The 24,613-nt window shown below is 39.2% G+C and overlaps 2 protein-coding genes across 17 annotated transcripts in view; both read right to left on the bottom strand.

Moving 5' to 3' along the window:
* Positions 1-24,613, bottom strand: part of LOC143243177 (uncharacterized) — a 386,181-nt gene that overhangs the window by 166,249 nt on the left and 195,319 nt on the right. The window lies entirely within an intron of this gene.
* Positions 1-24,613, bottom strand: part of LOC143242691 (histone-lysine N-methyltransferase SETMAR-like) — a 49,638-nt gene that overhangs the window by 15,201 nt on the left and 9,824 nt on the right. For 6 of the 9 annotated variants that reach the window (XM_076486163.1, XM_076486161.1, XM_076486165.1 and 3 more), the window contains one exon: positions 21,935-22,136. The exons of the other annotated variants lie outside the window; for them this stretch is intronic. In XM_076486163.1, the coding sequence (XP_076342278.1) occupies positions 21,935-21,956 (22 nt within the window). In that variant the 5' untranslated portion in view covers positions 21,957-22,136. The remainder of the gene's footprint in view (positions 1-21,934; positions 22,137-24,613) is intronic. 9 annotated transcript variants of the gene reach the window in all.

The following is a 24,613-nucleotide window of genomic DNA, read 5'->3' as shown; positions in this document are numbered from 1 at the left end:
TTGAAACTCTAATCACCAACAAAGGTCAGCGTCTTGAAACTCTAATCACCAACAAAGGTCAGCGTCTTGAAACTCTAATCACCAACAAAGGTCAGCGTCTTGAAACTCTAATCACCAACAAAGGTCAGCGTCTTGAAACTCTAATCACCAACAAAGGTCAGCGTCTTGAAACTCTAATCACCAACAAAGGTCAGCGTCTTGAAACTCTAATCACCAACAAAGGTCAGCGTCTTGAAACTCTAATCACCAACAAAGGTCAGCGTCTTGAAACTCTAATCACCAACAAAGGTCAGCGTCTTGAAACTCTAATCACCAACAAAGGTCAGCGTCTTGAAACTCTAATCACCAACAAAGGTCAGCGTCTTGAAACTCTAATCACCAACAAAGGTCAGCGTCTTGAAACTCTAATCACCAACAAAGGTCAGCGTCTTGAAACTCTAATCACCAACAAAGGTCAGCGTCTTGAAACTCTAATCACCAACAAAGGTCAGCGTCTTGAAACTCTAATCACCAACAAAGGTCAGCGTCTTGAAACTCTAATCACCAACAAAGGTCAGCGTCTTGAAACTCTAATCACCAACAAAGGTCAGCGTCTTGAAACTCTAATCACCAACAAAGGTCAGCGTCTTGAAACTCTAATCACCAACAAAGGTCAGCGTCTTGAAACTCTAATCACCAACAAAGGTCAGCGTCTTGAAACTCTAATCACCAACAAAGGTCAGCGTCTTGAAACTCTAATCACCAACAAAGGTCAGCGTCTTGAAACTCTAATCACCAACAAAGGTCAGCGTCTTGAAACTCTAATCACCAACAAAGGTCAGCGTCTTGAAACTCTAATCACCAACAAAGGTCAGCGTCTTGAAACTCTAATCACCAACAAAGGTCAGCGTCTTGAAACTCTAATCACCAACAAAGGTCAGCGTCTTGAAACTCTAATCACCAACAAAGGTCAGCGTCTTGAAACTCTAATCACCAACAAAGGTCAGCGTCTTGAAACTCTAATCACCAACAAAGGTCAGCGTCTTGAAACTCTAATCACCAACAAAGGTCAGCGTCTTGAAACTCTAATCACCAACAAAGGTCAGCGTCTTGAAACTCTAATCACCAACAAAGGTCAGCGTCTTGAAACTCTAATCACCAACAAAGGTCAGCGTCTTGAAACTCTAATCACCAACAAAGGTCAGCGTCTTGAAACTCTAATCACCAACAAAGGTCAGCGTCTTGAAACTCTAATCACCAACAAAGGTCAGCGTCTTGAAACTCTAATCACCAACAAAGGTCAGCGTCTTGAAACTCTAATCACCAACAAAGGTCAGCGTCTTGAAACTCTAATCACCAACAAAGGTCAGCGTCTTGAAACTCTAATCACCAACAAAGGTCAGCGTCTTGAAACTCTAATCACCAACAAAGGTCAGCGTCTTGAAACTCTAATCACCAACAAAGGTCAGCGTCTTGAAACTCTAATCACCAACAAAGGTCAGCGTCTTGAAACTCTAATCACCAACAAAGGTCAGCGTCTTGAAACTCTAATCACCAACAAAGGTCAGCGTCTTGAAACTCTAATCACCAACAAAGGTCAGCGTCTTGAAACTCTAATCACCAACAAAGGTCAGCGTCTTGAAACTCTAATCACCAACAAAGGTCAGCGTCTTGAAACTCTAATCACCAACAAAGGTCAGCGTCTTGAAACTCTAATCACCAACAAAGGTCAGCGTCTTGAAACTCTAATCACCAACAAAGGTCAGCGTCTTGAAACTCTAATCACCAACAAAGGTCAGCGTCTTGAAACTCTAATCACCAACAAAGGTCAGCGTCTTGAAACTCTAATCACCAACAAAGGTCAGCGTCTTGAAACTCTAATCACCAACAAAGGTCAGCGTCTTGAAACTCTAATCACCAACAAAGGTCAGCGTCTTGAAACTCTAATCACCAACAAAGGTCAGCGTCTTGAAACTCTAATCACCAACAAAGGTCAGCGTCTTGAAACTCTAATCACCAACAAAGGTCAGCGTCTTGAAACTCTAATCACCAACAAAGGTCAGCGTCTTGAAACTCTAATCACCAACAAAGGTCAGCGTCTTGAAACTCTAATCACCAACAAAGGTCAGCGTCTTGAAACTCTAATCACCAACAAAGGTCAGCGTCTTGAAACTCTAATCACCAACAAAGGTCAGCGTCTTGAAACTCTAATCACCAACAAAGGTCAGCGTCTTGAAACTCTAATCACCAACAAAGGTCAGCGTCTTGAAACTCTAATCACCAACAAAGGTCAGCGTCTTGAAACTCTAATCACCAACAAAGGTCAGCGTCTTGAAACTCTAATCACCAACAAAGGTCAGCGTCTTGAAACTCTAATCACCAACAAAGGTCAGCGTCTTGAAACTCTAATCACCAACAAAGGTCAGCGTCTTGAAACTCTAATCACCAACAAAGGTCAGCGTCTTGAAACTCTAATCACCAACAAAGGTCAGCGTCTTGAAACTCTAATCACCAACAAAGGTCAGCGTCTTGAAACTCTAATCACCAACAAAGGTCAGCGTCTTGAAACTCTAATCACCAACAAAGGTCAGCGTCTTGAAACTCTAATCACCAACAAAGGTCAGCGTCTTGAAACTCTAATCACCAACAAAGGTCAGCGTCTTGAAACTCTAATCACCAACAAAGGTCAGCGTCTTGAAACTCTAATCACCAACAAAGGTCAGCGTCTTGAAACTCTAATCACCAACAAAGGTCAGCGTCTTGAAACTCTAATCACCAACAAAGGTCAGCGTCTTGAAACTCTAATCACCAACAAAGGTCAGCGTCTTGAAACTCTAATCACCAACAAAGGTCAGCGTCTTGAAACTCTAATCACCAACAAAGGTCAGCGTCTTGAAACTCTAATCACCAACAAAGGTCAGCGTCTTGAAACTCTAATCACCAACAAAGGTCAGCGTCTTGAAACTCTAATCACCAACAAAGGTCAGCGTCTTGAAACTCTAATCACCAACAAAGGTCAGCGTCTTGAAACTCTAATCACCAACAAAGGTCAGCGTCTTGAAACTCTAATCACCAACAAAGGTCAGCGTCTTGAAACTCTAATCACCAACAAAGGTCAGCGTCTTGAAACTCTAATCACCAACAAAGGTCAGCGTCTTGAAACTCTAATCACCAACAAAGGTCAGCGTCTTGAAACTCTAATCACCAACAAAGGTCAGCGTCTTGAAACTCTAATCACCAACAAAGGTCAGCGTCTTGAAACTCTAATCACCAACAAAGGTCAGCGTCTTGAAACTCTAATCACCAACAAAGGTCAGCGTCTTGAAACTCTAATCACCAACAAAGGTCAGCGTCTTGAAACTCTAATCACCAACAAAGGTCAGCGTCTTGAAACTCTAATCACCAACAAAGGTCAGCGTCTTGAAACTCTAATCACCAACAAAGGTCAGCGTCTTGAAACTCTAATCACCAACAAAGGTCAGCGTCTTGAAACTCTAATCACCAACAAAGGTCAGCGTCTTGAAACTCTAATCACCAACAAAGGTCAGCGTCTTGAAACTCTAATCACCAACAAAGGTCAGCGTCTTGAAACTCTAATCACCAACAAAGGTCAGCGTCTTGAAACTCTAATCACCAACAAAGGTCAGCGTCTTGAAACTCTAATCACCAACAAAGGTCAGCGTCTTGAAACTCTAATCACCAACAAAGGTCAGCGTCTTGAAACTCTAATCACCAACAAAGGTCAGCGTCTTGAAACTCTAATCACCAACAAAGGTCAGCGTCTTGAAACTCTAATCACCAACAAAGGTCAGCGTCTTGAAACTCTAATCACCAACAAAGGTCAGCGTCTTGAAACTCTAATCACCAACAAAGGTCAGCGTCTTGAAACTCTAATCACCAACAAAGGTCAGCGTCTTGAAACTCTAATCACCAACAAAGGTCAGCGTCTTGAAACTCTAATCACCAACAAAGGTCAGCGTCTTGAAACTCTAATCACCAACAAAGGTCAGCGTCTTGAAACTCTAATCACCAACAAAGGTCAGCGTCTTGAAACTCTAGGTCATGAAACTCAACAAAGGTCAGCGTCTTGAAACTCTAATCACCAACAAAGGTCAGCGTCTTGAAACTCTAATCACCAACAAAGGTCAGCGTCTTGAAACTCTAATCACCAACAAAGGTCAGCGTCTTGAAACTCTAATCACCAACAAAGGTCAGCGTCTTGAAACTCTAATCACCAACAAAGGTCAGCGTCTTGAAACTCTAATCACCAACAAAGGTCAGCGTCTTGAAACTCTAATCACCAACAAAGGTCAGCGTCTTGAAACTCTAATCACCAACAAAGGTCAGCGTCTTGAAACTCTAATCACCAACAAAGGTCAGCGTCTTGAAACTCTAATCACCAACAAAGGTCAGCGTCTTGAAACTCTAATCACCAACAAAGGTCAGCGTCTTGAAACTCTAATCACCAACAAAGGTCAGCGTCTTGAAACTCTAATCACCAACAAAGGTCAGCGTCTTGAAACTCTAATCACCAACAAAGGTCAGCGTCTTGAAACTCTAATCACCAACAAAGGTCAGCGTCTTGAAACTCTAATCACCAACAAAGGTCAGCGTCTTGAAACTCTAATCACCAACAAAGGTCAGCGTCTTGAAACTCTAATCACCAACAAAGGTCAGCGTCTTGAAACTCTAATCACCAACAAAGGTCAGCGTCTTGAAACTCTAATCACCAACAAAGGTCAGCGTCTTGAAACTCTAATCACCAACAAAGGTCAGCGTCTTGAAACTCTAATCACCAACAAAGGTCAGCGTCTTGAAACTCTAATCACCAACAAAGGTCAGCGTCTTGAAACTCTAATCACCAACAAAGGTCAGCGTCTTGAAACTCTAATCACCAACAAAGGTCAGCGTCTTGAAACTCTAATCACCAACAAAGGTCAGCGTCTTGAAACTCTAATCACCAACAAAGGTCAGCGTCTTGAAACTCTAATCACCAACAAAGGTCAGCGTCTTGAAACTCTAATCACCAACAAAGGTCAGCGTCTTGAAACTCTAATCACCAACAAAGGTCAGCGTCTTGAAACTCTAATCACCAACAAAGGTCAGCGTCTTGAAACTCTAATCACCAACAAAGGTCAGCGTCTTGAAACTCTAATCACCAACAAAGGTCAGCGTCTTGAAACTCTAATCACCAACAAAGGTCAGCGTCTTGAAACTCTAATCACCAACAAAGGTCAGCGTCTTGAAACTCTAATCACCAACAAAGGTCAGCGTCTTGAAACTCTAATCACCAACAAAGGTCAGCGTCTTGAAACTCTAATCACCAACAAAGGTCAGCGTCTTGAAACTCTAATCACCAACAAAGGTCAGCGTCTTGAAACTCTAATCACCAACAAAGGTCAGCGTCTTGAAACTCTAATCACCAACAAAGGTCAGCGTCTTGAAACTCTAATCACCAACAAAGGTCAGCGTCTTGAAACTCTAATCACCAACAAAGGTCAGCGTCTTGAAACTCTAATCACCAACAAAGGTCAGCGTCTTGAAACTCTAATCACCAACAAAGGTCAGCGTCTTGAAACTCTAATCACCAACAAAGGTCAGCGTCTTGAAACTCTAATCACCAACAAAGGTCAGCGTCTTGAAACTCTAATCACCAACAAAGGTCAGCGTCTTGAAACTCTAATCACCAACAAAGGTCAGCGTCTTGAAACTCTAATCACCAACAAAGGTCAGCGTCTTGAAACTCTAATCACCAACAAAGGTCAGCGTCTTGAAACTCTAATCACCAACAAAGGTCAGCGTCTTGAAACTCTAATCACCAACAAAGGTCAGCGTCTTGAAACTCTAATCACCAACAAAGGTCAGCGTCTTGAAACTCTAATCACCAACAAAGGTCAGCGTCTTGAAACTCTAATCACCAACAAAGGTCAGCGTCTTGAAACTCTAATCACCAACAAAGGTCAGCGTCTTGAAACTCTAATCACCAACAAAGGTCAGCGTCTTGAAACTCTAATCACCAACAAAGGTCAGCGTCTTGAAACTCTAATCACCAACAAAGGTCAGCGTCTTGAAACTCTAATCACCAACAAAGGTCAGCGTCTTGAAACTCTAATCACCAACAAAGGTCAGCGTCTTGAAACTCTAATCACCAACAAAGGTCAGCGTCTTGAAACTCTAATCACCAACAAAGGTCAGCGTCTTGAAACTCTAATCACCAACAAAGGTCAGCGTCTTGAAACTCTAATCACCAACAAAGGTCAGCGTCTTGAAACTCTAATCACCAACAAAGGTCAGCGTCTTGAAACTCTAATCACCAACAAAGGTCAGCGTCTTGAAACTCTAATCACCAACAAAGGTCAGCGTCTTGAAACTCTAATCACCAACAAAGGTCAGCGTCTTGAAACTCTAATCACCAACAAAGGTCAGCGTCTTGAAACTCTAATCACCAACAAAGGTCAGCGTCTTGAAACTCTAATCACCAACAAAGGTCAGCGTCTTGAAACTCTAATCACCAACAAAGGTCAGCGTCTTGAAACTCTAATCACCAACAAAGGTCAGCGTCTTGAAACTCTAATCACCAACAAAGGTCAGCGTCTTGAAACTCTAATCACCAACAAAGGTCAGCGTCTTGAAACTCTAATCACCAACAAAGGTCAGCGTCTTGAAACTCTAATCACCAACAAAGGTCAGCGTCTTGAAACTCTAATCACCAACAAAGGTCAGCGTCTTGAAACTCTAATCACCAACAAAGGTCAGCGTCTTGAAACTCTAATCACCAACAAAGGTCAGCGTCTTGAAACTCTAATCACCAACAAAGGTCAGCGTCTTGAAACTCTAATCACCAACAAAGGTCAGCGTCTTGAAACTCTAATCACCAACAAAGGTCAGCGTCTTGAAACTCTAATCACCAACAAAGGTCAGCGTCTTGAAACTCTAATCACCAACAAAGGTCAGCGTCTTGAAACTCTAATCACCAACAAAGGTCAGCGTCTTGAAACTCTAATCACCAACAAAGGTCAGCGTCTTGAAACTCTAATCACCAACAAAGGTCAGCGTCTTGAAACTCTAATCACCAACAAAGGTCAGCGTCTTGAAACTCTAATCACCAACAAAGGTCAGCGTCTTGAAACTCTAATCACCAACAAAGGTCAGCGTCTTGAAACTCTAATCACCAACAAAGGTCAGCGTCTTGAAACTCTAATCACCAACAAAGGTCAGCGTCTTGAAACTCTAATCACCAACAAAGGTCAGCGTCTTGAAACTCTAATCACCAACAAAGGTCAGCGTCTTGAAACTCTAATCACCAACAAAGGTCAGCGTCTTGAAACTCTAATCACCAACAAAGGTCAGCGTCTTGAAACTCTAATCACCAACAAAGGTCAGCGTCTTGAAACTCTAATCACCAACAAAGGTCAGCGTCTTGAAACTCTAATCACCAACAAAGGTCAGCGTCTTGAAACTCTAATCACCAACAAAGGTCAGCGTCTTGAAACTCTAATCACCAACAAAGGTCAGCGTCTTGAAACTCTAATCACCAACAAAGGTCAGCGTCTTGAAACTCTAATCACCAACAAAGGTCAGCGTCTTGAAACTCTAATCACCAACAAAGGTCAGCGTCTTGAAACTCTAATCACCAACAAAGGTCAGCGTCTTGAAACTCTAATCACCAACAAAGGTCAGCGTCTTGAAACTCTAATCACCAACAAAGGTCAGCGTCTTGAAACTCTAATCACCAACAAAGGTCAGCGTCTTGAAACTCTAATCACCAACAAAGGTCAGCGTCTTGAAACTCTAATCACCAACAAAGGTCAGCGTCTTGAAACTCTAATCACCAACAAAGGTCAGCGTCTTGAAACTCTAATCACCAACAAAGGTCAGCGTCTTGAAACTCTAATCACCAACAAAGGTCAGCGTCTTGAAACTCTAATCACCAACAAAGGTCAGCGTCTTGAAACTCTAATCACCAACAAAGGTCAGCGTCTTGAAACTCTAATCACCAACAAAGGTCAGCGTCTTGAAACTCTAATCACCAACAAAGGTCAGCGTCTTGAAACTCTAATCACCAACAAAGGTCAGCGTCTTGAAACTCTAATCACCAACAAAGGTCAGCGTCTTGAAACTCTAATCACCAACAAAGGTCAGCGTCTTGAAACTCTAATCACCAACAAAGGTCAGCGTCTTGAAACTCTAATCACCAACAAAGGTCAGCGTCTTGAAACTCTAATCACCAACAAAGGTCAGCGTCTTGAAACTCTAATCACCAACAAAGGTCAGCGTCTTGAAACTCTAATCACCAACAAAGGTCAGCGTCTTGAAACTCTAATCACCAACAAAGGTCAGCGTCTTGAAACTCTAATCACCAACAAAGGTCAGCGTCTTGAAACTCTAATCACCAACAAAGGTCAGCGTCTTGAAACTCTAATCACCAACAAAGGTCAGCGTCTTGAAACTCTAATCACCAACAAAGGTCAGCGTCTTGAAACTCTAATCACCAACAAAGGTCAGCGTCTTGAAACTCTAATCACCAACAAAGGTCAGCGTCTTGAAACTCTAATCACCAACAAAGGTCAGCGTCTTGAAACTCTAATCACCAACAAAGGTCAGCGTCTTGTGACCCTAATCACAAACAACAAAAAAATCAGTCACGTCTTCAAAACTCTAATCACCAACAAAGGTCAATGTCTTGAAACTCTAATCACCAACAAAGGTCAGCGTCTTGAAACTCTAATCACCAACAAAGGTCATCGTCTTGAAACTCTAATCACCAACAAAGATCAGCGTCTTGAAACTCTAATCACCAACAAAGGTCAGCGTCTTGAAACTCTAATCACCAACAAAGGTCAGCGTCTTGAAACTCTAATCACCAACAAAGGTTAGCATCTTGAAACTCTAAGCATTAACAAAAGTCAGCGTCTTGAAACTATAAGTATCAACAAAGGGCAGCGTCTTGAAACTATAAGGATCAACAAAGGGCAGCGTCTTGAAACTCTTATCACCAACAAACAAAGAGTTTTGAAACTCTAATCACCAACAAAGGTCAACGTCTTGAAACTCTCAGAATCAACAAAGGTCAGCGTCTTGAAACTCTAATCACCAACAAAGGTCAGCGTCTTGAAACTCTAATCACCAACAAAGGTCAGCGTCTTGAAACTCTAATCACCAACAAAGGTCAGCGTCTTGAAACTCTAATCACCAACAAAGGTCAGCGTCTTGAAACTCTAATCACCAACAAAGGTCAGCGTCTTGAAACTCTAATCACCAACAAAGGTCAGCGTCTTGAAACTCTAATCACCAACAAAGGTCAGCGTCTTGAAACTCTAATCACCAACAAAGGTCAATGTCTTGAAACTCTAATCACCAACAAAGGTCAGCGTCTTGAAACTCTAATCACCAACAAAGGTCAATGTCTTGAAACTCTAATCACCAACAAAGGTCAGCGTCTTGAAACTCTAATCACCAACAAAGGTCAGCGTCTTGAAACTCTAATCACCAACAAAGGTCAAGCGTCTTGAAACTCTAATCACCAACAAAGGTCAGCGTCTTGAAACTCTAATCACCAACAAAGGTCAATGTCTTGAAACTCTTAGCATCAACACAGGTCAGCGTCTTGAAACTCTAATCACCAACAAAGGTCAGCGTCTTGAAACTCTAAGCATCAACAAAGGTCAGCGTCTTGAAACTCTAATCACCAACAAAGGTCAACGTCTTGAAACTCTAATCACCAACAAAGGTCAATGTCTTGAAACTCTATCATCAACACAGGTCAGCGTCTTGAAACTCTAATCACTAACAAAGGTCAGCGTCTTGAAACTCTAATCACCAACAAAGGTCAGCGTCTTGAAACTCTAATCACCAACAAAGGTCAGCGTCTTGAAACTCTAATCACCAACAAAGGTCAGCGTCTTGAAACTCTAATCACCAACAAAGGTCAGCGTCTTGAAACTCTAATCACCAACAAAGGTCAGCGTCTTGAAACTCTAATCACCAACAAAGGTCAGCGTCTTGAAACTCTAATCACCAACAAAGGTCAGCGTCTTGAAACTCTAATCACCAACAAAGGTCAGCGTCTTGAAACTCTAATCACCAACAAAGGTCAGTTGTCTTGAAACTCTAATCACCAACAAAGGTCAGCGTCTTGAAACTCTAATCACCAACAAAAAAGTCAGCGTCTTGAAACTCTAATCACCAACAAAGGTCAGCGTCTTGAAACTCTAATCACCAACAAAGGTCAGCGTCTTGAAACTCTAATCACCAACAAAGGTCAGCGTCTTGAAACTCTAATCACCAACAAAGGTCAGCGTCTTGAAACTCTAATCACCAACAAAGGTCAGCGTCTTGAAACTCTAATCACCAACAAAGGTCAGCGTCTTGAAACTCTAATCACCAACAAAGGTCAGCGTCTTGAAACTCTAATCACCAACAAAGGTCAGCGTCTTGAAACTCTAATCACCAACAAAGGTCAGCGTCTTGAAACTCTAATCACCAACAAAGGTCAGCGTCTTGAAACTCTAATCACCAACAAAGGTCAGCGTCTTGAAACTCTAATCACCAACAAAGGTCAGCGTCTTGAAACTCTAATCACCAACAAAGGTCAGCGTCTTGAAACTCTAAGCATCAACAAAGGTCAGCGTCTTGAAACTCTAATCACCAACAAAGGTCAGCGTCTTGAAACTCTAATCATCAACAAAGGTCAGCGTCTTGAAACTCTAATCACCAACAAAAGTCAACGTCTTGAAACTCTAATCACCAACAAAGGTCAGCGTCTTGAAACTCTAATCACCAACAAAGGTCAGCGTCTTGAAACTCTAATCACCAACAAAGGTCAGCGTCTTGAAACTCTAATCACCAACAAAGGTCAGCGTCTTGAAACTCTAATCACCAACAAAGGTCAGCGTCTTGAAACTCTAATCACCAACAAAGGTCAATGTCTTGAAACTCTAATCACCAACAAAGGTCAGCGTCTTGAAACTCTAATCACCAACAAAGGTCAGCGTCTTGAAACTCTAATCACCAACAAAGGTCAGCGTCTTGAAACTCTAATCACCAACAAAGGTCAGCGTCTTGAAACTCTAATCACCAACAAAGGTCAGCGTCTTGAAACTCTAATCATCAACAAAGGTCAGCGTCTTGAAACTCTAATCACCAACAAAGGTCAGCGTCTTGAAACTCTAATCACCAACAAAGGTCAGCGTCTTGAAACTCTAATCACCAACAAAGGTCAGCGTCTTGAAACTCTAATCACCAACAAAGGTCAGCGTCTTGAAACTCTAATCACCAACAAAGGTCAGCGTCTTGAAACTCTAATCACCAACAAAGGTCAGCGTCTTGAAACTCTAATCATCAACAAAGGTCAGCGTCTTGAAACTCTAATCACCAACAAAGGTCAGCGTCTTGAAACTCTAATCACCAACAAAGGTCAGCGTCTTGAAACTCTAATCACCAACAAAGGTCAGCGTCTTGAAACTCTAATCACCAACAAAGGTCAGCGTCTTGAAACTCTAATCACCAACAAAGGTCAGCGTCTTGAAACTCTAATCACCAACAAAGGTCAGCGTCTTGAAACTCTAATCACCAACAAAGGTCAGCGTCTTGAAACTCTAATCACCAACAAAGGTCAGCGTCTTGAAACTCTAATCACCAACAAAGGTCAGCGTCTTGAAACTCTAATCACCAACAAAGGTCAGCGTCTTGAAACTATAAGTATCAACAAAGGTCAGCGTCTTGAAACTCTAATCACCAACAAAGGTCAGCGTCTTGAAACTCTAATCACCAACAAAGGTCAGCGTCTTGAAACTCTAATCACCAACAAAGGTCAGCGTCTTGAAACTCTAATCACCAACAAAGGTCAGCGTCTTGAAACTCTAATCACCAACAAAGGTCAGCGTCTTGAAACTCTAATCACCAACAAAGGTCAATGTCTTGAAACTCTAATCACCAACAAAGGTCAACGTCTTGAAACTCTAATCACCAACAAAGGTCAGCGTCTTGAAACTCTAATCACCAACAAAGGTCAGCGTCTTGAAACTCTAATCACCAACAAAGGTCAGCGTCTTGAAACTCTAATCACCAACAAAGGTCAGCGTCTTGAAACTCTAATCACCAACAAAGGTCAGCGTCTTGAAACTCTAATCATCAACAAAGGTCAGCGTCTTGAAACTCTAATCACCAACAAAGGTCAGCGTCTTGAAACTCTAATCACCAACAAAGGTCAGCGTCTTGAAACTCTAATCACCAACAAAGGTCAGCGTCTTGAAACTCTAATCACCAACAAAGGTCAATGTCTTGAAACTCTAATCACCAACAAAGGTCAGCGTCTTGAAACTCTAATCACCAACAAAGGTCAGCGTCTTGAAACTCTAATCACCAACAAAGGTCAGCGTCTTGAAACTCTAATCACCAACAAAGGTCAGCGTCTTGAAACTCTAATCACCAACAAAGGTCAGCGTCTTGAAACTCTAATCACCAACAAAGGTCAGCGTCTTGAAACTCTAATCACCAACAAAGGTCAGCGTCTTGAAACTCTAATCACCAACAAAGGTCAGCGTCTTGAAACTCTAATCACCAACAAAGGTCAGCGTCTTGAAACTCTAATCACCAACAAAGGTCAGCGTCTTGAAACTCTAATCACCAACAAAGGTCAGCGTCTTGAAACTCTAATCACCAACAAAGGTCAGCGTCTTGAAACTCTAATCACCAACAAAGGTCAGCGTCTTGAAACTCTAATCACCAACAAAGGTCAGCGTCTTGAAACTCTAATCACCAAAAAAGGTCAGCGTCTTGAAACTCTAATCACCAACAAAGGTCAGCGTCTTGAAACTCTAATCACCAACAAAGGTCAGGTCTTGAAACTCTAATCACCAACAAAGGTCAGCGTCTTGAAACTCTAATCACCAACAAAGGTCAGCGTCTTGAAACTCTAATCACCAACAAAGGTCAGCGTCTTGAAACTCTAATCACCAACAAAGGTCAGCGTCTTGAAACTCTAATCACCAACAAAGGTCAGCGTCTTGAAACTCTAATCACCAACAAAGGTCAGCGTCTTGAAACTCTAATCACCAACAAAGGTCAGCGTCTTGAAACTCTAATCACCAACAAAGGTCAGCGTCTTGAAACTCTAATCACCAACAAAGGTCAGCGTCTTGAAACTCTAATCACCAACAAAGGTCAGCGTCTTGAAACTCTAATCACCAACAAAGGTCAGCGTCTTGAAACTCTAATCACCAACAAAGGACAGCGTCTTGAAACTCTAATCACCAACAAAGGTCAGCGTCTTGAAACTCTAATCACCAACAAAGGTCAGCGTCTTGAAACTCTAATCACCAACAAAGGTCAGCGTCTTGAAACTCTAATCACAACAAAGGTCAGCGTCTTGAAACTCTAATCACCAACAAAGGTCAGCGTCTTGAAACTCTAATCACCAACAAAGGTCAGCGTCTTGAAACTCTAATCACCAACAAAGGTCAGCGTCTTGAAACTCTAATCACCAACAAAGGTCAGCGTCTTGAAACTCTAATCACCAACAAAGGTCAGCGTCTTGAAACTCTAATCACCAACAAAGGTCAACGTCTTGAAACTCTAATCACCAACAAAGGTCAAGCGTCTTGAAACTCTAATCACCAACAAAGGTCAACGTCTTGAAACTCTAATCACCAACAAAGATCAACGTCTTGAAACTCTAATCACCAACAAAGATCAACGTCTTGAAACTCTAATCACCAACAAAGATCAACGTCTTGAAACTCTAATCACCAACAAAGGATCAACGTCTTGAAACTCTAATCACCAAAGATCAACGTCTTGAAACTCTAATCACCAACAAAGGTCAGCGTCTTGAAACTCTAATCACCAACAAAGGTCAGCGTCTTGAAACTCTAATCACCAACAAAGGTCAGCGTCTTGAAACTCTAATCACCAACAAAGGTCAGCGTCTTGAAACTCTAATCACCAACAAAGGTCAGCGTCTTGAAACTCTAATCACTTGAAACTCAACAAAGGTCAGCGTCTTGAAACTCTAATATCAACAAGGGCAGCGTCTTGAAACTCTAATCACCAACAAAAAGGTCAGCGTCTTGAAACTCTAATCACCAACAAAGGTCAGCGTCTTGAAACTCTAATCACCAACAAAGGTCAGCGTCTTGAAACTCTAATCACCAACAAAGGTCAGCGTCTTGAAACTCTAATCACCAACAAAGGTCAGCGTCTTGAAACTCTAATCACCAACAAAGGTCAGCGTCTTGAAACTCTAATCACCAACAAAATCAGCGTCTTGAAACTCTAATCACCAACAAAGGTCAGCGTCTTGAAACTCTAATCACCAACAAAGGTCAACGTCTTGAAACTCTAATCACCAACAAAGGTCAGCGTCTTGAAACTCTAATCACCAACAAAGGTCAGCGTCTTGAAACTCTAATCACCAACAAAGGTCAGCGTCTTGAAACTCTAATCACCAACAAAGGTCAGCGTCTTGAAACTCTAATCACCAACAAAGGTCAGCGTCTTGAAACTCTAATCACCAACAAAGGTCAGCGTCTTGAAACTCTAATCACCAACAAAGGTCAATGTCTTGAAACTCTAATCACCAACAAAGGTCAATGTCTTGAAACTCTAATCACCAACAAAGGTCAATGTCTTGAAACTCTAATCACCAACAAAGGTCAGCGTCTTGAAACTCTAATCACCAACAAAGGTCAATGTCTTGAAACTCTAATCACCAACAAAGGTCAGCGTCTTGAAACTCTAATCACCAACAAAGGTCAGCGTCTTGAAACTCTAATCACCAACAAAGGTCAATCGTCTTGAAACTCTAATCACCAACAAAGGTCAGCGTCTTGAAACTCTAATCACCAACAAAGGTCAGCGTCTTGAAACTCTAATCACCAACAAAGGTCAGCGTCTTGAAACTCTAATCACCAACAAAGGTCAGCGTCTTGAAACTCTAATCACCAACAAAGGTCAGCGTCTTGAAACTCTAATCACCAACAAAGGTCAGCGTCTTGAAACTCTAATCACCAACAAAGGTCAGCGTCTTGAAACTCTAATCACCAACAAAGGTCAGCGTCTTGAAACTCTAATCACCAACAAAGGTCAGCGTCTTGAAACTCTAATCACCAACAAAGGTCAGCGTCTTGAAACTCTAATCACCAACAAAGGTCAGCGTCTTGAAACTCTAATCACCAACAAAGGTCAGCGTCTTGAAACTCTAATCACCAACAAAGGTCAGCGTCTTGAAACTCTAATCACCAACAAAGGTCAGCGTCTTGAAACTCTAATCACCAACAAAGGTCAGCGTCTTGAAACTCTAATCACCAACAAAGGTCAGCGTCTTGAAACTCTAATCATCAACAAAGGTCAGCGTCTTGAAACTCTAATCACCAACAAAGGTCAGCGTCTTGAAACTCTAATCACCAACAAAGGTCAGCGTCTTGAAACTCTAATCACCAACAAAGGTCAGCGTCTTGAAACTCTAATCACCAACAAAGGTCAGCGTCTTGAAACTCTAATCACCAACAAAGGTCAGCGTCTTGAAACTCTAATCACCAACAAAGGTCAGCGTCTTGAAACTCTAATCACCAACAAAGGTCAGCGTCTTGAAACTCTAATCACCAACAAAGGTCAGCGTCTTGAAACTCTAATCACCAACAAAGGTCAGCGTCTTGAAACTCTAATCACCAACAAAGGTCAGCGTCTTGAAACTCTAATCACCAACAAAGGTCAGCGTCTTGAAACTCTAATCACCAACAAAGGTCAGCGTCTTGAAACTCTAATCACCAACAAAGGTCAACGTCTTGAAACTCTAATCACCAACAAAGGTCAGCGTCTTGAAACTCTAATCACCAACAAAGGTCAGCGTCTTGAAACTCTAATCACCAACAAAGGTCAGCGTCTTGAAACTCTAATCACCAACAAAGGTCAGCGTCTTGAAACTCTAATCACCAACAAAGGTCAGCGTCTTGAAACTCTAATCACCAACAAAGGTCAGCGTCTTGAAACTCTAATCACCAACAAAGGTCAGCGTCTTGAAACTCTAATCACCAACAAAGGTCAGCGTCTTGAAACTCTAATCACCAACAAAGGGCAGCGTCTTGAAACTCTAATCACCAACAAAGGTCAGCGTCTTGAAACTCTAATCACCAACAAAGGTCAGCGTCTTGAAACTCTAATCACCAACAAAGGTCAATGTCTTGAAACTCTAATCACCAACAAAGGTCAGCGTCTTGAAACTCTAATCACCAACAAAGGTCAGCGTCTTGAAACTCTAAGCATCAACAAAGGTCAGCGTCTTGAAACTCTAATCACCAACAAAGGTCAGCGTCTTGAAACTATAAGTATCAACAAAGGTCAGCGTCTTGAAACTATAAGTATCAACAAAGGGCAGCGTCTTGAAACTCTAATCACCAACAAAGGACAGAGTTTTGAAACTCTAATCACCAACAAAGGTCAGCGTCTTGAAACTCTAATCATGAACAAAGGTCAGCGTCTTGAAACTCTAATCACCAACAAAGGTCAGCGTCTTGAAACTCTAATCACCAACAAAGGTCAATGTCTTGAAACTCTAATCACCAACAAAGGTCAGCGTCTTGAAACTCTAAGCATTAACAAAGGTCAGCATCTTGAAACTCTAAGCATTAACAAAGGTCAGCGTCTTGAAACTCTAATCACCAACAAAGGCCAGCGTCTTGAAACAAAATAAAAAACAAATAAACAAACTGAGGTTGAAAAAAATGTATAGAACAAATACATTGTAGAGAAAAGTTAATTGCCACTTGACAGCAGTAGAAAGAACTTCGGTCTACTAGATTTAATGAACGGGCTGTACAAGGCACATATATGGCAAACCTATTTTCTTCTAAAATCTTTTGCTTGTTTTGGAATTTCGCACAAAGCTACTCGAGGGCTATCTGTGCTAGCCGTCCCTAATTAAGCAGTGTAAGAGTAGAGGGAAGGCAGCTAGTCATCACCACCCACCGCCAACTCTTGGGCTACTCTTTTACCAACGAATAGTGGGATTGACCGTCACATTATACACTCCCACGGCTGGGAGGGCGAGCATGTTTAGCGCGACGCGGGCGCGAACCCGCGGCCCTCGGATTACGAGTCGCACGACTTACGCGCTTGGCCATGCCAGGCCCCCAAATCTTTTGCTGCATATCCTTATAACGCCCAGACATGTTAGCAGCATTGTCATAAGACTGACCCCTATATTTTTTAAAATAAAGTTTGCAAACTTCACGTAAGTACTGCAATACCTGGTTTGCCATTTCATCAGTCATATGACTTTTTAGTTCCAGAAAGGTTAAAAAGCATTCAATAGGCTGCCCATTTTTTAAGAATCGAGTACAACTCTTAACTGATCTATATGTGATAGAGCTGGCGTCGAGTCAACTGACAAACTAAAATAACCAGAAGAATTTACTTCATCAACAACGAATGTGTAGACCTTCTGAACCATTGGTTCAATGAGTTCTTCACAGGCGGTTTTGGACAAGTATGAATGACTTCCTTTTCCAGAATTTCCATATTTATAAATGTGTCCTGCTAAAAAATGGATCAAACTGACTTTTGAGCTCAAGTAGCTCTAAAAAATTCCCATTCTGCAGTGAACCAAATTTCATCTGTTCAGTGAAAAGCCAGGCTACGTTCAGCTAACGTACAAATAACAACTATTGCGTGCTCCAAGATATGTTCACAGTAATCGCACACTTCTTTTAATTTCTTTTTCCAACTCTTGTTGCAAGTCTAAACCTTGTCTGTAAGTTAAGTATGTTAGCTAGAGTCTCGGTGAGTAGTGCTTCGTTCATGATGATCAATTACAATAGTATTTCGCCAGTCACTGAACCCTTCTATTTCAACAAAACACGAGGAAAATTTAGGGACAAAGAGTCGATAGTAAATACAATAACCACTCTCTCTTGTATTACTCACCATTGGTTTTTACCCCAAAGAAAAGTTTTTTGCAAACAGTATTTCATTGGTTTGCTACTACTGAAAATCCAGTAAGATTTAACAAATGACCCATTGTGGTGTTAACAGTCAGTGGGTCCACAAGCAATCCAATAAGCCACATCAGCAGCAGAGAAATCGAGCCACAACCCTGGATCTTTTGCTTTAGTTTCTTCATCTTTTTTAGACTGAAGCATTTTACCATAGTTCAGCAATTTTCATTTTCAGAAATTATTTCAACTTCAAACTGTCTTGTGGAGAAACTTGCATCAACATTAACACTAGAGATATCTGGAGAATTTACAAGCATAGTAAGATCAGTTGTGAAAGCTGTTCTAGTTGAGCAAGCCTGTGACACCTCAACGTCACCATGATGTTCTGATGTTCAAGTAGACAAAGTGGTACTTGTAGGTGTGAAGCTTGGTTCAAATTTAATCATGTCAAAGTCAGATACAGTACAAGTGACTTCTCATGGTTTAGATTTGGAAGATCTTGTTGTGTAAGTTCAGTGAAAAATTAATCTGCTATCTAGTCTTGGCCACTAAGTCCAAAGCCTTTTGTTGGTTCTCTTTTGCCAGTTTTTTTCTTTTGTGCACCACTTAAATGAACGTTTCATCTTGTTGTCTGAAAAATACAGAAGAAAAACACAAAATAATACGGATAATATATAATTATAATGATAAGAAAAACACTAAAATTTATAAAGAAAACATTCGTAAGACAGTCAAACATACTAAACTCTGTCTACATTTAGACAAAGACTGTCAGAAAGTTATCCTGAGGTCCAGGTCCATCAGCACATAAACATGAATTCATAAATACTTTTATTGACTTGCTTTATTATGATATGTTGAAAACCATTCATGATTGGCCTCAATCCATTTTAGAAAAATTAATTTTCAGTCATTGCAAGGTTCATTAAGGTTGTTGTTATGGTAGCTGATTGCAAGAAGAAACGCCAAAGGCTAGATTACCTTAATCCTAATATCTGAAGAATGAGTTGTAACCTCAACTTTTCTTTTGAGCTCAGATTTGACCTGGGATTATTAGATGAGCCAACAAACCATGCATCAACAAAATAGGCATATGTCTGAAACTTTACTTACATGCCTGGATGCGAAGGCAAATTCAAAACGACAGCCTTACACTGGGAATAGTCCACTTCATTATTCCAGGCTACAGTAGCGTTTCCAGTGTACTTACACTAAACTAGTTACAGTATTTAGGCCTAACGTTATTGTCACTCAGTTCTCAGATAACATTAACGTTAGGCCTAATGCTGATACAGGGTGGCCCGTAAGTTCCTACTCATATGTTATATGTTTATTCATATGTTATTATGTTATATTCAATTACGCATGTATTATATATTCGTTTATTTTTTGCAGAGAAATATGGCCGATGTAAGCCCATTTATATTTGAAAATGTCTCACAGAACATGGCGTCGCATAATATTATGCAAGCGAGAATGAGGGACAGCACACAGATACACTGGATACATAAGATATATTGATGGGTAGAGACTTACGGGCCACCCTGTACATTGCAACTGAGGCCACTAACGTTAAGCCAAGTACTTAGAACTAACCTTGCTCACATGAACTTGTTCAGTTTATGCACGTTTTTCAATCCTAAATTGATTTTTCAGTTCTTTACATTATCTTCGTATGACCACGGTGACACAGTACTGTACTACTACTAGTAGTATGGTATAAACATTGCAATGTTAAGAACCTTGTTATCGAACATGTCGAACGAAGTCTTACGTAATTTAACCTAAAAGATCAAATTATCGCCTTTAGACTGCTCCGATCTTTCAATTGTTTTCCAAGCTTTTCAGAAATGTAATACAACACATAGTGATCTGAATTTATAGTCACAAAATAGTTGAATTACACCTGAAAGTTTGTCTTCGTTGTATTTGTGTTTCTGTCTCGGATTGTTCGTTCGTCTCATAAAAAAATATCACCAGAAGGCACCCTTGTACTTATCTCCTTAGTAAACCTCAGCTTCAGATCTGCTTATATTATTACATAATTACAAGGGTATACATACATGCCCAAATGCTCTTTCAGGTTACATGTAATATATGAACGGTAGCATTGCTACAGTAGCATTCCTTTCTAAAATTTTTCTTGGTATGATAAATTACAAAACATGTACTCACAAACAAAGATTTTTAACAGCAAGCTATTTGAAGCCAAAAAACTTCCGGCTCAGAAAACTTCAGTGAAAAACACACTTATAAAGCAATAATAAGGCAAATAAAACCAAAACAAAGAAGACAATATAAGGCACGAAAACAAAACCGAAAAAAACATTAAACTAGCCACGTCTCTGTATACATCTGTTACCATTTCGTTTGACTTATATTTCTGTGGTATTATTCTCTTTTGTTTCTGTAGATGTGACTGAATAAAGCAGTAAAAGATAAAACAAAACAGTTCCACTGCCTATAATTTCTTATAAATAGCCACAGCAGAAGAAATGATTGAGAAAAATATTTCATCTGCAAGGTGAGACATCATAACATGTGATCATCTTTTACCTGAAGTTTTATCAACATTTTGTACCGCTCTTTACAGTAATCTTTCGGAAATTAATGACTTCTTACTTCAGATACATAGTTTAGTAGATTTTCGAAACTTCAGTCACTAACCGAGTCAAAGAAAACTTTTTTAACAATGCAGAGTAAAATCAAGCACGGTAGATAAGAGCAATTACAAAAAAAAATCAACCAAAGTTGAGTGTGGTGGTGAAAGAGGTAAGGGCATTATAACTTAGGGGAAATCTCTGTGGTTATCCTTTCCACTGGTGCCCTAATCATGTGCGTATTTTGCTTAATGGTTAATCCACGGCTGCTTTAGTTGATTGTTAAGCCTTTATAGTATGTAATTTTACGTATGAATGATGATAATAGTAATCTTTAGAGAAAGTTAAACTTGCAAGTTTGTTGCGGGGATTCAGTTCATTTTTGCAGAGAATTTCCTTTATACTTTGTTTTAAATTTTTAATTTGAAGTTCTTATGTGATATATTTGATTTTTTGGTCCGGTTGTTGTTTTGTATTAAGCACAAAGCTACACAATGGGCTATCTGTGCTCTGCTCATCGCGGGTATCGAAACTCAGTTTTTAACGTTGTAATTCCGCAGACATACCGCTGAGCCACTGGGGGACTTTTTGGTCTGGAAGTATACTTTTATTTTTAGGAAGGTTGGTGTGAATTTTACTAATCTGCAAGTTTTGTAAACGTCAAATGTCGCATCGTATTTTTGAATTTCATCATATTTTTTTGAAATGAAATAAATTTTCTATTTCGCCATAACAGAATCAGATTCTTTCGATAAGGCTTACGTTGGTTATTGGTAACTTTAGGCTTAGCTGACTTTTTTTTTTTTAAAGATAAGTCAAACGGAAGTTAAGCTGTAATTTTGATTTTAAAACATTAGATATAAATATATGCTCAGTACTCTCTTTGGCGAAATAAATTATTTTCGTTATCTTTTACAATACTCACAATAATATATCAATTATTAGGCCTATATTAATCGTAAGGCCTTCCACGACGACTAACTTCCCTTTTTACTTTTCTTTGGCCTATTTCCGTTTCGTAACATCTCATCTGCTAATTTTTGTCTGTTTCTCTACTTTCACCATTCCAATAAAACTACTTATTTATCTTTAGCGCAGATAGTCTAGTTGCTTTGCGCCATGAAACAGAAAACCAAACTATTTATCTCTGTCACACCTGATCGTCTGTTTTCTGTATTCTACACATCAAAATATTTCACGCGACACTCGATAATCTCTGCATCAATGAGTTACAAACAATGCGTACGACCCTATCGAGTTTCGTAATTAAATTTGTCATAATGTTTACTTTAAATTGATTGATTGTGACTCTCATGTTACAAATAAAGCTAAACAATCATTAAGTATTTATTCTTAAAATAATTTGTATAATTTATTTGATAAACATATAATCTTATGTAATTATATACATATATGACTTACCTTCCGTTACGTGCCCCGGCATTGTCAGGTGGTTAGGGCACTCGACTCGTAATCTGAGAGTCACGGGTGCGAATCCACGTTAAACTAAACATGTTCGCTCTTTCATTCATAGGGCGTTATTATGGTCAATCCCATTATTCGTTTGAAAGAGTACCCCAGGAGTTGCTTTTCCTCTTGTCTTACTCTGCTAAATTAGGGACAGCTAAGGTAGATTGTTTTCGTATTAGCTTTGTGCAAAATTCAAAACAAAGAAACAAACCCACTTAACGTAATTACAACTTCATAAATAGAGTATCATATTATCCAGTGTTTGTTATGTTATTAGAGACAATATTATCCATTTTCATTCACATCATTCTTGGGTTTGTATGCAACTACTTGAGCATCTGCATGATATAAGGTTCTACTCATATATCATTGGGAAAGTATTTGACATATTATTTGTTACTGGGGCCCTTATCTTCACTTCTAGTGTTTTTAACTGCGATGTCCCTTGTCATTATTACTTCATCAACTAACATAACACTAACATCCTCTGACTCTGAGGTTTTTGTTTATTTATCTGTTCCTCCTCAATCTCAATCAAAAAATAAATAAAAATATAGGTGACATTAATATATAGGAAACAATACTAATATACCGGAAATAGAAAAATGAATAAAAATATAGGTGATAGTAATATATAGGAAACAATACTAATATATGGGAAATAGAAAAATGAATTAAAATATAGGTGATATTAATATATAAGAAACAATACTAATATATGGGAAATAGAAAAATGAATTAAAATATAAGTGATATTAATATGTAGGAAACAATAATAATATATGGGAAATAGAAAAATGAATAATAATATAAGTGATATTAATATTGATATTAATAAAAAAAATTACAAAGTTGTTTTGAAATTTTTTTAAGAGATGCACAAAGGTAATTAATTCTAGGACTGAGAATGATGTCACACTGTTATAGGATTTAACAATGCTATCCAATAAACATCCTTAATTTCTTTCTAAAAGTGAAAAAGATTCACAAATAACAATGAACAGTTATGTTGAAACTTGAGAAAAGTAAATAACCTTAAACAATATCAAACCTAATGAAGGGCAGTTGCTTGAAACACTAGTTAAATAATGTAACTGTTTTTGTCCTTTTTTTAACTTTAGGTGTTTATAAGAACATTATTTCTTTTGTGAAGTAAGAGAGGATTCCATATACTGTAGACCAGCACAGTGCTTCCTTGTACCTAGACAAGCATGAGACCTGTACAAGTAAAACTTTATACAACCTTCCCTAACAATGGCTCGTGACCAATAAAAGCCAGCCTATTAACCTGAGACACACACAAGATCATCCTCTAATACAAAGAAAAAGCAATATGCAACAAAATTCACATAATACAAACTTGAAACTCCCTTAAGTTAAAAAAAGAGAAAACAGACCTCCATGATGGTCACTGAATATTAAAACTGCTGTATATATATATATAAACCAGTCTCTGTACCAAAAAGACTAATGACTGATTTTCAGCCACGACCACTAAATAAATAGTTCTTTGAGATTTCCAAGAATATGGAAGCAGTTATTAGTCAAAACACAGGATAAAAAGTAATGAATAACTGGTATCTAGTAGTTAATAAAAGTTCTCATTTAACAATCAGACTGAAGTGACCATACAGGTTACTAACCATGACAGTTCATGAGCATCAGAACTATGGGATGAACTAGACAAATACAAAAACTTGTTCACCCTTTACCATTCAGATAACTAGACTAGACTGATGTTTCAGGCAAGAATAAGAAAAGAGAATACTAAAGTATTCTAGAGATGTTTCTCAAGCAAATTAGAATGACCAAATACAAAGTTCACCAAAATAATTATAGCAGAAGTAAACAATCTGATTAACAATTACTTTGAAATTCTTTTAAAGCCTGTAGAAAGGTCCAGTGATTTAGTCAACAGAAAAATATAAAAAAAAGAGAATAAAAGCAAATAACTTCATGAAGAAATCACAATTCCAAGAATTACGTGACAAAACAAGTCACTCTCACATACAGCTGTGATAAGACATGTAACTGGATTACTCGTAGTTCAAGAGAGCAAAGTCAACAAAAAATGTATCAATTACAAACATATATGTGATATTTATAATCACAAGTACAAATGCCATAAATACATTGACGGATGTCACTGACAATGAATGTAAATCTCGTGTATATATTTGGTTCCCAGATACATAAAGTGTTCTTGACTGAAGCCAACAGGCAAACAATTCCACATTAAAATGCACACAGAAGCATTTAAATGACATAGTCTTAAGTATTCACATCAGAAACTCAATGATGAGTAGTGTTGATAAACAAAATAACACTGAAAGTCACGCGTTTATCTGATTAGAACAGCAGCATTTTAAAATTAATTTATATGCAACTTACTGAATTATGTGCAAAATTTTATTAAACATCTTTACAATCCATGCATGTGAATGAAATTAACATTATAGTAAATAATTTAATGTTTATGTTATCCAAGTTTTAATTCTTTGTTACAACAGAAACATTTAAAATAAATAGTTTGCTTGTCACATGATCCAAGTTATATAAAAAAAATCTCCAATTTAACAGAAACTGACTGTAAACACATAAGCTCACAATGCACACAACTGTGTAGATGCC

The sequence above is a fragment of the Tachypleus tridentatus genome, unplaced genomic scaffold (genome assembly GCF_004210375.1).
Source record: "Tachypleus tridentatus isolate NWPU-2018 unplaced genomic scaffold, ASM421037v1 Hic_cluster_2, whole genome shotgun sequence".
Lineage (NCBI taxonomy): Eukaryota > Metazoa > Arthropoda > Merostomata > Xiphosura > Limulidae > Tachypleus > Tachypleus tridentatus.
Note: the sequence above shows the minus strand (reverse complement) of the source record. Positions and strands in the feature narration are given on the sequence as shown.